The sequence below is a fragment of the Oncorhynchus mykiss genome, chromosome 20 (genome assembly GCF_013265735.2).
Source record: "Oncorhynchus mykiss isolate Arlee chromosome 20, USDA_OmykA_1.1, whole genome shotgun sequence".
Classification (NCBI taxonomy): Eukaryota; Metazoa; Chordata; class Actinopteri; order Salmoniformes; family Salmonidae; genus Oncorhynchus; species Oncorhynchus mykiss.
The window spans coordinates 11,995,200-12,009,450 of NC_048584.1; the positions used below are offsets into that span (position 1 = coordinate 11,995,200).

Below are 14,251 nucleotides of genomic sequence, written 5' to 3' on the forward strand. Positions count from 1 at the left end.
TGCACAGGAGGAACATGTCAAGATGTTGAACTTTATTCCTATGAAACATCTGATTTTATAGAATTTTCCATGTGGTCTGTATTAAAGGGCACTTCATCTGATATAGCAGGCTTTTAAAATGCACAATTTGTACTTACAAAATTAAAGGGATGCAACAAGGCACTCTTTTTTTTTGTGGAACAACCCAGCTGCGGAATAAAGGTAGACAGACAAAAATATACTTTCAATCATTGGTTGGCAACATCCAAAACTGGCCCGCGAGTTATTTATTTTGGCCCTCTTAAGATTTTTGTAAGAAGATATATATAATAATAGTAATTGTTAAATCACCAGGAATTTAGCTAAAAATGTGTTTAATTTAGGAAATCTGATCTCAAGTATTCCCACAAATAAAATAATAGATATGTGTATCAATGTGAAATTATTGTTATTTTCAAATACAATCTCTCTTTGGGCTTAGTTGTGGTCAATTTGCAGTGTACAAATTATTATAATTATGTTCCGCCCCTCCAACCATCTGCTCCGATAAAAATCGGACTGCGGCTGTATCTAGTTGCCTACCCTGCTTTAAATTCTCAGTTACTAATATCCACCCCTGTCATCTATATGCAAATGCAACCACCATCTATAGCACGGCTCCCACACTAGATGTGGCATTTCTCAAATTGCAGAAAGCGTTTAATGTTGTCCAACATAACCTCTTTCAGCTCAAATTTGTCATAAATTCACAGAAAACCAAACGAATGGTATTCTCAAGAACAAGAAAGCAATCCTCTACTCTGCCTCAGAGAGTCCCTTTGCAAAACATGCCAGTAGAGGTGGCATCATCATACAAATACTAGGGATTTCACATCGATGAAACGCTGTCTTTGTAAAGCTCCGCGTTCAACAGCTCACTGAAAAGCCTAAACTTAAGCTGCCAGTCTTCTATCGAAACAAGTCTTGTTTTTCATTTCAAGCTAGAAAAGACAGCAACTCTTTTTTTGCCTTTGTTGGACTGTGGTGATATTCTGTACACGAATGCCCTGGGGTCTTACCTGCACACACTAGATATACTTTACCACGCTGCTTTAAGATTTGGAACCAACACAAAAGCTCTTTTACACATCACCGTACCTTATATCAGTTAGCAGGATGGCCATCCTTAACTGTAAGGCGACAGGCTCATTGGTACAGTAGGCCTTAATGTTTGTCTATAAGTCCATTTTAGGGCAGCTGCCAATATATTCACAGAACTGTTCCGAACACAAGAACAGAGATTGGTAAGAGTGCTTTTAGGATTGCTGCCCCATAATCTAGGAACACTTCGCAAAAGGACTTAAAACAAGATCATTTTATTCTCATTGATGATTATACATCCCAGATAGGAGGGCTGTTGACCATTTTAGATCAGGTTTGAGAGCGTGCAATCTAAGTTCTCTGATGCACTTTGCACTGTTTTAACTTCCATTCATAGTTGTTTTATGTTGTGTTGTGTCGAGTAGTGTGGTGCTATTCTTTTAGATCAGTCAATTATAGAATATACTATGATACTCTTACTATGATATTCTATTTGGTTCTGTTATGTAAAATGCTAATTCCTCATTATGTGATCTTGTGAGACATTTGATTCAGCTTTGATCTAACTTTACTAAACAAGCACCATTGTGAGAAGTGATCATCTTCTATTTGTAATAATAATAATAATAATAAGTGATCAGTATGGATGAGATGTCATTTCAAGCGATGGAAGCGGCCTTCGTTGGTGCTGAAAGGGACAGCGCCAGGATCGCGGAATGATGTTAAAGATGTTGAACCAACTTGTGGTGCTGAAGGACAGCCTAATAGGACCTAAGACTGTGGTATAGCCATGTGTAGACTATAGCCTAATATATATACAAATACATATAGATTGCTAGGAGAGCTTTATTTCCAAGTAGGCATTTCATTGTATTGTGTAGCTTACGCGCTGTATCATAAATATACTTTGATTTGATTAGCTTGACACATGGCTACAATATACCCTATTACAGAATAAAAAGTGAACTATCAATTCATATAATTTATTTGCATAGATTAAACATGCTATCAATATCAATTGACCGGGTAGTGAACATAAATAATTACTGCATAGAATTGTAGGAAATTAATTTTAAAACAGCCATAAAATCAAGCTTTTGATGTGGTGTATTTATGCATCTCAATAAACTATAACCTAAATGCATTATTACTTCCAACTTCCCCCAATTGACATTTCCAATTGCTCACCCCGACACACCAAGCTAAAACAGGCCCTGTGTCTCAACAACTAACCAGTGTGGGCTAAATATCCCAAGCAGGGCTACAGCAACATCCAGAGAGTGGCAGGCTCCTTGGGTTTTGCGGTGGCCACTCTGGTTTGGGTGTCCTCGGCGGAACAGTGTTGCCATAACTAAGTGGGCACGTATCGTTCTGGGTTCCACTTCACAAGAGGGGGTCCGTGGAGTTTTATGAACATCAAGGCAGACGCACAGTGAATTTAGATTTTTTTATTCAACGTTCTGACTGGCCAAAGTGGTCAAGCCTCCGAATGGCCTCTTCAGTGCATACACGCCTATAGTTCTTCATCATTCTCACCGCTGCCAGAAAGAAGACGGGGAAGAAATCTTCCCTACCTCTAGGCTGCTGTACATATTTATTTGGTTTGTCAACCTATTGTTTTTCATGGAATTTTAGTGGTAAATACATTTCATTTATTTCAAATGTATCCAAATACATTTTCCAGAAATTGTTTTACCAGCTCCGTGCATTCTCAAATTGAAAAAAGTGAGCCCGCTCCACTACACTCCAGGTTGTGTTTCATGTGAAACTACAGTGGGGCAAAAAAGTATTTAGTCAGCCACCAATTGTGCAAGTTCTCCCACTTAAAAAGATGAGATGCCTGTAATTTTCATCATAGGTACACTTCAACAGACAAAATGAGGAAAAAAAATCAAGAAAATCACATTGTAGGATTTTTTATGAATTTATTTGCAAATTATGGTGGAAAATAAGTATTTGGTCACCTACAAACAAGCAAGATTTCTGGCTCTCACAGACCTGTAACTTCTTCTTTAAGAGGCTCCTCTGTCCTCCACTCGTTACCTGTATTAATGGCACCTGTTTGAACTTATCAGTATAAAAGACACCTGTCCACAACCTCAAACACCACTATGGCCAAGACCAAAGAGCTGTCAAAGGACACCAGAAACAAAATTGTAGACCTGCACCAGGCTGGGAAGACTGCATCTGCAATAGGTAAGCAGTTTGGTTTGAAGAAATCAACTGTGGGAGCAATTATTAGGAAATGGAAGACATACAAGACCACTGATAATCTCCCTCGATCTGGGGCTCCACGCAAGATCTCACCCCGTGGGGTCAAATTGATCACAAGAACGGTGAGCAAAAATCCCAGAACCACACGGGGGGACCTAGTGAATGACCTGCAGAGAGCTGGGACCAAAGTAACAAAGCCTACCATCAGTAACATACTACGCCGCCAGGGACTCAAATCCTGCAGTGCCAGACGTGTCCTCCTGTTTAAGCCAGTACATGTCCAGGCTCGTCTGAAGTTTGCTAGAGAGCATTTGGATGATCCAGAAGAAGATTGGGAGAATGTCATATGGTCAGATGAAACCAAAATATAACTTTTTGGTAAAAACTCAACTTGTTGTGTTTGGAGGACAAAGAATGCTGAGTTGCATCCAAAGAACACCATACCTACTGTGAAGCATGGGGGTGGAAACATCATGCTTTGGGGCTGTTTTTCTGCAAAGGGACCAGGATGACTGATCCGTGTAAAGGAAATAATGAATGGGGCCATGTATCGTGAGATTTTGAGTGAAAACCTCCTTCCATCAGCAAGGGCATTGAAGATGAAACGTGGCTGGTGATCCCGATGATCCCAAACACACCGCCCGGGCAACGAAGGAGTGGCTTCGTAAGAAGCTTTCAAGGTCTTGGAGTGGCCTAGCCAGTCTCCAGATCTCAACCCCATAGAAAATCTTTGGAGGGAGTTGAAAGTCCGTGTTGCCCAGCAACAGCCCCAAAACATCACTGCTCTAGAGGAGATCTGCATGGAGGAATGGGCCACAATACCAGCAACAGTGTGTGAAAACCTTGTGAAGACTTACAGAAAACGTTTGACCTCTGTCATTGCCAACAAAGGCTATATAACAAAGTATTGAGAAACTTTTGTTATTGACCAAATCCTTATTTTCCACCATAATTTGCAAATAAATTCATAAAAAATCCTACAATGTGATTTTCTGGATTTTTTTTCTCATTTTGTCTGTCATAGTTGAAATGTACCTATGATGAAAATTACAGGCCTCTCTCATCTTTTTAAGTGGGAGAACTTGCACAATTTGTGGCTGTCTAAATGCGGTTTTTGCCCCACTGTATATGTATGCAGCTTTCTGGATTGAAAATGGATTTCAATCTCAATGTGGTTAAATAAAGGATAAATACAATTTTGTAAATAATAATCTCCCCCTGTAGGACCGTGCCCCGTACCCCAACGAACGACGCACCGCCACCACCACCCTGACCGTAGACGTGTTGGATGGGGATGACCTGGGGCCTATGTTCCTGCCCTGCTCCCTGGTCGACAACACGCGTGACTGCAGCCCCCTCACCTACCGGGCCCACATCCTGGAGCTCACTGACCCAGTAAGTGTTACTGCAGACCAGCCCCAGCTCTAGAACCCATGCTGAGTAGAAACATTTGACATGTCCCTCTATTCAAACAGGGCTGCTTGAGAGGCAGCTCACTCCTCCCAGCGCTGGGGAGAGAGGTAGCTGAGAGACAGCTTGGCTTCTCTGGGCCTCTGTTTGTATGTCAGCCTCAGGAGCCATTTATGTCAGCAGCATGGGTGCGCTCATATTAATATTAAACACGAGGCTCAGTGTGATTTCCTCTGTTTTTAAGCTCATTTCCAAGATTATGGCTTTGAATACGCAGGGCTATTCGATTTATGATAGCGATAGATTTATGCTAGATTCATGGGCAGTGATATATTTCATGTGTTATTCATGGACAATCATCATGATGATGCAAGTTCAAATGATGAGAATGACTATGAACATTATCGACCACTGATGCACTATTGTTTTTGCTTTTTTCGTGATCCCATTTTTTAAAATTGTTATTGGTAAGACAGGTACACATGGACAAAGAAACAAGTGACAGGACCGAACAAGACAAACATTTCTCCTTTGACCCCCATCCAACAGAACTTCCTCAACCCAGCGTTAGATTAGTCTTTCACAATAGCAGTAGTGGTTTGCTATTGTGAATGCATTGTAGCGTTCTATACAGATGACAGACACTTCTTATGATTGGAGGAATCCTGTTGACTTGTCAGGGCTACTGTGTATGGAAGTATTTTCGACTAGATTAGATTTAAACTCCAAACAGCGTGACACGTGTTTTCTCATGTAGAATGATTATCAACATATCTCCTTGTCAGTTCTATTGATTTGTGTTCACTGATCTAGGTAGGCAGTCTCTCTTGATCAAAGTCTACCAGAAGTAAATGGCTGAGTCATGGAAGCATGAAAATGCTATAATTACAGGACAGATAATTCACAGGTAATTACTTTTACACTTTGGGCTCTCTTACCTTGAGTAGAATCAGTGATTCCTTTAAAGTATTACTAATCCAAATGTAAAATGGATACTCACAGAAACAAGGACAATTGCTTTTTCCAGGCAACCCCATTAAAATGCCTTAAATTAATCTAGAAAAGTCTAGTTATTATCACTCATGACTTGAAAACACCCGGCGATTGAATCCCAGACTGCACAAAAACAAAGACCTTGAGTAGTACTGCAATACAGGCCAATGCCATTGTTAGTCCATTCCATTGATACTACCAAGCAACATTTTTGCAGAAAAGTTTTAAAAATGACATTTTTTCCAAACATTAGGCAATATCCTAAGAAAGATAGAGTTACAGGTCAAACTATGACCTTGAGACGGCAGTGGTACACTAAGAGCCTCACCAAATTTATGTGTCACATCGTCAATTGGCGACCCATCCCTTATGGGATTAATTGACACACAAACAAACATTACAATAACTCACCATGGTAATTAAATAATAATAATTATTCCAGTGTTCTCTGCATTGTGCATCACATACATACTGTACATGCATACATACATGCATACATACATGCATACATACATACATACATACAAACACAGATACATACATACAGTGGGGCAAAAAAGTATTTAGTCAGCCACCAATTGTGCAAGTTCTCCCACTTAAAAAGATGAGGCCTGTAATTTTCATCATAGGTACACTTCAACAGACAAAATTAGGGGAAAAAATCAAGAAAATTACATTGTATGATTTTTTATGAATTTATTTGCAAATTATGGTGGAAAATAAGTATTTGGTCACTTACAAACAAGCAAGATTTCTGGCTTTCACAAACCTGTAACTTCTTCTTTAACCTCTAGCGACGAGCAATCCCATATCCGGGAGCGTAATCATAGCCTCAAGCTCATTACCATAACGCAACGTTTCCTATTCATGAAAATCGCAAATTAAATAAATATATTCAAACACAAGCTTAGCCTTTTGTTAACAACACTGTCATCTCAGATTTTCAAAATATGCTTTTCAACCAAAGCTACACAAGCATTTGTGTAAGAGTATTGATAGCCTAGCATAGCATTAAGCCTAGCATTCAGCAGGCAACATTTTCACAAAAACAAGAAAAGCATTCAAATAAAACCATTTACCTTTGAAGAACTTCGAATGTTTTCAATGACGAGACTCTTAATTAGATAGCAAATGTTCATTTTTTCCAAAAATATTATTTGTGTAGATGAAATAGCTCCGTTTTGTTCATCACGTTTGGCTAAGAAAAAGACCGGAAAATGAAGTCACTTACAACGCCAAACTTTTTTCCAAATTAGCTGCATAATATCGACAGAAATATGGCAACGTTGTTTAGAATCAATCCTCAAGGTGTTTCTCACATATCTATTCGATAATCTATCAGTGGTGGCAGTTGGCTTCTCATCAGAAGCAAACGGAAAAATACTGCAGCTGGAGATTATGCAATAATTGCAACGGAGGACACCAAGCGACAACCGGGTAGATGTAGTCTCTTATGGTCAATCTTCCAATGATATGCCTACAAATACATCACAATGCTGTAGACACCTTGGGGAAAACGTGGAAAACGCAAGCTGACTCCTAGCTCCTTCACAGCCATATAAGGAGTCATTGGAATGAGGCGGTTTCAAAAAATGTGGCACTTCCTGATTGGATTTTTATCTATGTTTCGCCTGTAACATCAGTTCTGTGGCACTCACAGATGATATCTTTGCAGTTTTGGAAATGTCAGTGTTTTCTTTCCAAAGCTGTCAATTATATGCATAGTTGAGCATCTTTTCGTGACAAAATATCTTGTTTAAAACGGGAACGTTTTTCATCCAAAAATTAAAAGAGCGCCCCCTATATCGAAGAAGTTAAGAGGCTCCTCTGTCCTCCACTCGTTACCTGTATTAATGGCACCTGTTTGAACTTGTTATCAGTATAAAAGACACCTGTCCACAACCTCAAACAGTCACACTCTAAACTCCACTATGGCCAAGACCAAAGAGCTGTCAAAGGACACCAGAAACAAAATTGTAGACCTGCACCAGGCTGGGAAGACTGAATCTGCAATAGGTAAGCAACTTGGTTTGAAGAAATCAACTGTGGGAGCAATTATTAGGAAATGGAAGACATACAAGACCACTGATAATCGCTGCCAGGGACTCAAATCCTGCAGTGCCAGACGTGTCCCCCTGCTTAAGCCAGTACATGTCCAGGCCCGTCTGAAGTTTGCTACAGAGAATTTGGATGATCCAGAAAAAGATTGGGAGAATGTCATGGTCAGATGAAACCGAAATATAACTTTTTGGTAAAAACTAAATTCATCATGTTTGGAGGACAAAGAATGCTGAGTTGCATCCAAAGAACACCGTACCTACTGTGAAACATGGGGGTGGAAACATCATGCTTTGGGGCTGTTTTTCTGCAAAGAGACCTATGATGTTTTTCTGCCAAGTGTACCTATGATGAAAATTACAGGCCTCTCTCATCTTTTTAAGTTGGAGAACTTGCACGATTGGTGGCTGACTAAATACTTTTTTGCCCCACTATACATACATACATACATACATACATACATACATACATACATACAGGAAAAAAAGGGAAAAAATGAACAGAAGTCACTTGAACCCAGTCTGGCACAAAGAGAAGATCCATATGGGAGACAAGCCTGTACACAATCTATATAGACACACCATTATCCACATAAAAGCTAAATATTTGTATTTTTTAATTACAGTTTACGAAAACAGAATTTGCTTACGTTGAGATCCTTCAACACCCTGCAGCCAAATGACAGAACAAGGTAATAGGAGCCTTAAGTTTACGCCACTGATTTGGGAGGCTGGGGGCTGGACTTTTACGCCAGCAAGAACGCACTCAAGGACATGGTTTACGAGTGCTCTGAGAGATGACATTATGTGAGGGGCCCTGATTCTGACTATGTATGCAGTGGCAATGGCAACATAACCTCTTATCAGGTCTACAAAACACCCCCACCTCATCCTCATCCTTCCAAGAATGCCATCCCCATCAATCCCATCACTCCCAGGGGGCTATTTCAGATTCACACTGTAATGATGAAGTCCTGTTATATTCCTCTTGTCTCTCTCAGACGTCCTCTCAATTGTGTCAGGGAGCTCAACTGCTATCTCCTAAATGTGCCTCTCGTATCTCCTCCATCGGTGCTTGATGAAACATTTAAATAAGGCTTCAACTTATTTATTTCTTCTCAGTACCACTCAAGTAAATCTAAGCTTGTGATTGGAGAGGAGGAGGAGGGAGAGATGGCGAAACAGCTAATAGGCCAGGTTGTAAAAACTCCTTTAGCTGTTTGTCCCAAAGTTACACTTCTGCTTACACTTCTCCGCCGAGGATCCAGGACACAGTGAGACATTCTGGGGAGCAGGAGCCATGGGCCGGCCGTCTTGTCCCAGGGAGAATGCTCATAAGTAGAGGATAGGAGAGTGGAGGAGTGAAGGCTGGTGGGAGGAGCTATATAGGAGGAACTGGCTCATTGTAATGGAATGAATGGTACAGAGTCAAATGTGGTTTCCATATGTGTTGATGCATTTGATACCGTTCCTATTATTCCATTCCATCCATTACAATGACCCGCCCTGCTATGACTCCTCCCACCAGCCTCCACTGGAGTGGAGGTACTTTCCCCAAGACAAGCTGATCACTCCGCCTTTTTATATCCCTCCATAGCAGAGAGCTAGTGAGCCTCTCCGGAGCAGTAAGAACATCCGTGGTGAGGCTGGAGTGGCTCTCCAATGCTGTGTCCTCTGTGAATTCTACCATTTTTTCTCCCCCCATCCATACGCAGCAGCACTCTGGACATCCTCTGTAGCTGGTGTCGGCAGGATCTAACATACCATCAGAGCCCAGATATCAGATTAGAAATGGCACCGAGGGAACTGTGGGTAAAGCTACTGCTGGTGTCTGTTGACAATTACAACAGGGGGCTTGGAAAGTGTTGTACCCCAGTGTTGAGTGGAGCGTAATTGTTTTGTTTGTGACGGGTGTGCATAAAATGGAAAGGAAAGTCGGCTGCATGCAATATATTCATTCACTGGCTCATTTATTCCAAGGCTGAAATGTAAAGATGGAATAAGATGCAGCTAATAATAAAGATGTGAACAGACAAGTAATTCAAATCTATAATGCAAGTCGTATGTTTTGCTAAACTGTGCTTCACCATGGGTAATTAGCCGATTTTTGAACACAGGTGCTGAAATTGCAAATCACGTCAAAATATGCCAGATAGTCTTTTGATGTAAGTTCTTTGTCAGTGTTCACAATGTATCATACAGGAGTCTGGAAGCTGTTTAATTGGAAGGTTGGGTTCATCAGAGTAGAGTAGAGCAGTCTTTTGGCGTGTCCTCCTGTGGTTGAGTGGGAGTAGAGGTGTGAGCACAGGGCTGCTATTCGTTCGTTATGCCATCACAGATCACACCCCTACAGAGAATCCATCCTCGGTTAATTACACTAACAAAATCTTCCCGTGCTTTTCAACCGATCCCTCCAAAAGCCAATCTTCCTCTAGTTCAGCCTTTAAAACGGCCAGCTAACGTTCAGTCAATCGTTGATTTATGGACCACGGAGCGGAGGACTCTGTCCGGTCTGCCGAGGAGTCATCGTTACGTTGTCGATCAGATCAAAGTAAACACATTCATTTGGCATCATGCCTAGTTGTGTATCTGTCACATGAAATATACATTGTTATGACGAAGGGTTCTATATAACTGGTTATTTAGCTTTTAACCATAGCATAACCCTTTTTGGTGCTATATGGAACCTTTTTTTGAAGGTTCTATAAAGAACCACGCTCATCAGGTTCTAAATGGAACTTGCATGGTGCTATAAAGAACTCTTTCCTAAGGTTCTATGTAGGGCCAAAAAAAGGTTCTGCTATGGTTACATGCCTAATAACCTGTTATATAGAACCATTCGTCTTTAGTGTGGGGCTATATTGAACCATTTTTGATGCTTCTTTATGGAACCTTTATGGAGAATATATTTATTTGGGTTTAGTAGCCATATTGTTAATATTATTTAGATAATGGCTGGGGGAATGGCTGGGGGTCCCTGAGAGAATTGAGGACTGCTGACTTAATCAAGCTTTCACAATTGACACAAGGCCATACACCAGTCTTTTATAAGACACTGTCACTGGCCATAGTAATACAGAACAAACTGCTTAGCACAACAGATGAGAGAAACTGGAATGACACTCTGACATATGGCAGCAGATCCACAAGGTCTGCCATGAGAGGTGACTGTATAGTTCCCCTAAGGAAAAGCACCTTTAGTAAATCTGCATTCTCTGTGAGAGCTTCCCATGTCTGGAATACACTGCCATCAGACACACATAACTGCACCACATATCACACTTTCACAAAATGCTTGAAGACATGGCTAAAGGTCAATCAGATTTGTGAACATGGTCCCTAGCTGTGTGTTGCCGCTTTCCATGTTGTCTGTAGCTTGTGAGGTGTGGAAACACTTTGTTACTTTTATGAATTTTGTCTTGCTGCTTTTTGTTTTATGTTGCTCTGTCTGTAAGCTACGTCTTGCTTGTCCTATGTTGCTCTGTCTGTATGCTATGTCTTGCTTGTCCTATGTTGCTATGTCTTGCTTGTTCTATGTTGCTATTGTCTATATTGTAATTGTTTTTAATAACCTGCCCAGGGACTGCGGTTGAAAATTAGCCGGCTGGCTAAAACCGGCACTTTTACTGAAACGTTGATTAATGTGCACTGTCCCTGTAAAAATAAAAATAAACTCAAATAAACTCAAACTCTCACTCACGGTTGTACAAAAAGAGTTGTGAACAAACCACACCCCAAAATATTCTAATGAGCCACCACCCCTACATTTGAATTATCATTAAAATAGGAAATACTTTTGACCTGTAAAGAACCATTGAAGTGCGCAAGGGTTCTTTGGGTCAGTATAGTTCCACAAATAACCACCACTCTTCCCAAAGAACCATTGAGGGATTCTCATTTCTTAGTGTATAGTCTGTCGGACACAAATATTTTCTGCCTGCTGCAGTCCCATTTAAAGAAAAGGACAGACCTAGAGTAGACATTCTACTTTTTTCATACAGGCTTCTAAATGAAGTATCACGCATCATCAAAATGATAATCCCTTGCCTTGAATCAACTCAATTCCAACCAAAATTCAACTTGATTGAAGAATAAACACAACTTTATTTGTCACATGCGATGAATACAACATGTTGACCAAAAATATAGACCTTACCATGAAATGCTTACCAAATATTTACCAAATAAATGAAAGTAAAGAATTATGAAAAGTAACACAAAATAACAATAACGAGGCTATATACAGGGGGTACCGGTACCGAGTCAGTGTGCGGGGGTACAGGTTAGTCGAGGTCATTTGTACATGTAGGTAGGGGTGAGGTGACTGAAAAACAGCGTAGCAGCAGTGTAAAAAACTAATGGATCATGTTCTAATTATATAGTTAGATTATAAGAGTGGGCACTATGAATACAGTGTGGTTTGACATGATAACCAATGAAAAAGCCAGGGAGGAGTTATTGTGACAGGGTAGGAATCAAACTGTTGGTCGTGGTTTCCTAGGGGACCCTGTAATCTTTGGCTACGTTAAATGTTTTCTCTCTTAGCTACTTGATGTAGCTAACATATTCATGCTTCACCTATTCCTCTTTGATTTAGAAGAAACTGTTGCACAAACAACATGCTGATTTGGGCCTACACCATCACTGGTATCAGGCTGTATTAGCTAGCTACGTTTGCTCTGACTCAGTGCATTTATTATCTCGCTAGCCAGCTGATTAGCATTAGCGGTTTTGCTAAGAAAAGACTAACTGTTTACAGAGAGTAAGATGCACAAACGAATAGTGTAATTATATAACACCTGTGGATTTACACTGAGGGTACAAAACATTAGGAACACCTGCTCTTTCCATGACATAAACTGACCAGGTGAATCCAGATGAACCCTTATTGATGTCACTTGTTAAATCCACTTCAATCAGTGGAGATTAATCAGGTTAAAGAAGGATTTTTAAGCCTTGGGACAATTGACACATGGATTGTGTATGTGTGCCATTCAGAGGGTGAATGGTCAAGACAAAATATTTAAGTACCTTTTGAACTGGGTATGGTAGTAGGTGCCAGGCTCATCGGTTTGAGTGTGTCAAGAACTGCAACGCTTTTGGGTTTTTCACACTCAACAGTTTTCCGTGTGCATCAAGAACGGTTCAAACACCCAAAGGACATCCAGCCACCTTGACACAACTGTGGGAAGCATTGGAGTCTACATGGGCCGGCATCCCCGTGGAACACTTTCGACACCTTGTAAATGTCCATACCCCAATGAATTGAGGCTGTTCTGAGGGAAAAGGGGTGTGCAACTCAATATTAGGATGGCGTTTCTAATGTTTCGTACACTCAGTGTATATTAAGAAGCTGATCATCAGCATCATTTTGTATGTGCTGCATTGACCATGCAGATTGACCGCAGGTGGTCTCATGGTCAAGCAACAACAACTGTGCTCCTTGAGTGACAGGGGCCAGGGCTTGGTCTGTGTGGGAAGCGGCATGGAGAGAGAGAGAGAGAGGGGGAGAGGAGAGAGATGACTCAAGTAGCGGAGTAAACTATAAAAACGTGCTACACACGGCAGAATAGTGTATCAAATTGAACAAACCAGACATTGAAACACAGTTATAGAAGGTCAAGTAAAAACCCAAGCCGGTCGTTGCATTCATAGCGGTATAGTAAAACACAGTATACTGCCCAGCCCTATACTGAAATTCCCACAGGAGAACGTTGCTTCTTAACGTTCTCTGAACTATTTGACAACATTCCCAAGGTTTGAACTTTTAGGAAACGTTCAGTTAAATTAATGAAATTGCCCAACAAAAGTTTTTTTTTTGGTCAAGTTCCTTCAATGTTCTAAGAATGTTTCAAAGCCAAGCAAGTAGCCTGTACCATTCTCAGACAGTTTTGGAATGGTTGTATGCAAAATAACCAAAGGACAACCAAGCTCTCACCAAGCTTTAAGAAACATATGGTTCTCAGAACGTTATTTGCCAACTGGGGTAGTTCCTTATCATACTGCTAGTGACTAAGGGCTGACTTAGGGAGTATCATCATAGCTTGTCTGTCCACCGAGGAGAGGGCCCCACAGAGTCATTAGATTTACTGCAGTCATACTGGAGCCATTGTAATTGCAGGTGCTGAGATTACAATGGGCCCCACAGAGATAAATCATTGCCAAAGGTCCATGCTCAGACTGTTACCAGCGGTCCATGATGAGCCAGGCGGGAGATGTACAGAGCAGAGAGGAGACCATGTTCACCGCTACTTAATGACTACTCATAGGGCTGTGTGAAGCATGATGATCAAGGACAATGGGTAACAGTGATAGGAGGAAAAGGCTTTACTTCCATTTGGAGATGCAGAACTTGACTTTTAAATCCAATGCTTTATTCCAGGTGGCTATATTACGTTTGCTGGTATGAATGTCTTGCCTCCTTGTTATCTTGATACTCTACCAGGTAATGAAACCAAGATGTCTGTAATTACTTTTCATACAAACAGCGTCTACTCCTCCAGCTCGTCACAGATTTG

General features: G+C 40.8%; 1 protein-coding gene across 7 annotated transcripts in view; it reads left to right on the forward strand.

Annotated features, from left to right (window-relative positions):
- Positions 1-14,251, forward strand: part of pcdh15b (protocadherin-related 15b) — a 215,080-nt gene that overhangs the window by 85,654 nt on the left and 115,175 nt on the right. For all 7 annotated transcript variants that reach the window (XM_036955811.1, XM_036955813.1, XM_036955814.1 and 4 more), the window contains one exon: positions 4,498-4,668. In XM_036955811.1, coding sequence (XP_036811706.1) covers positions 4,498-4,668 — 171 coding nt within the window. The remainder of the gene's footprint in view (positions 1-4,497; positions 4,669-14,251) is intronic.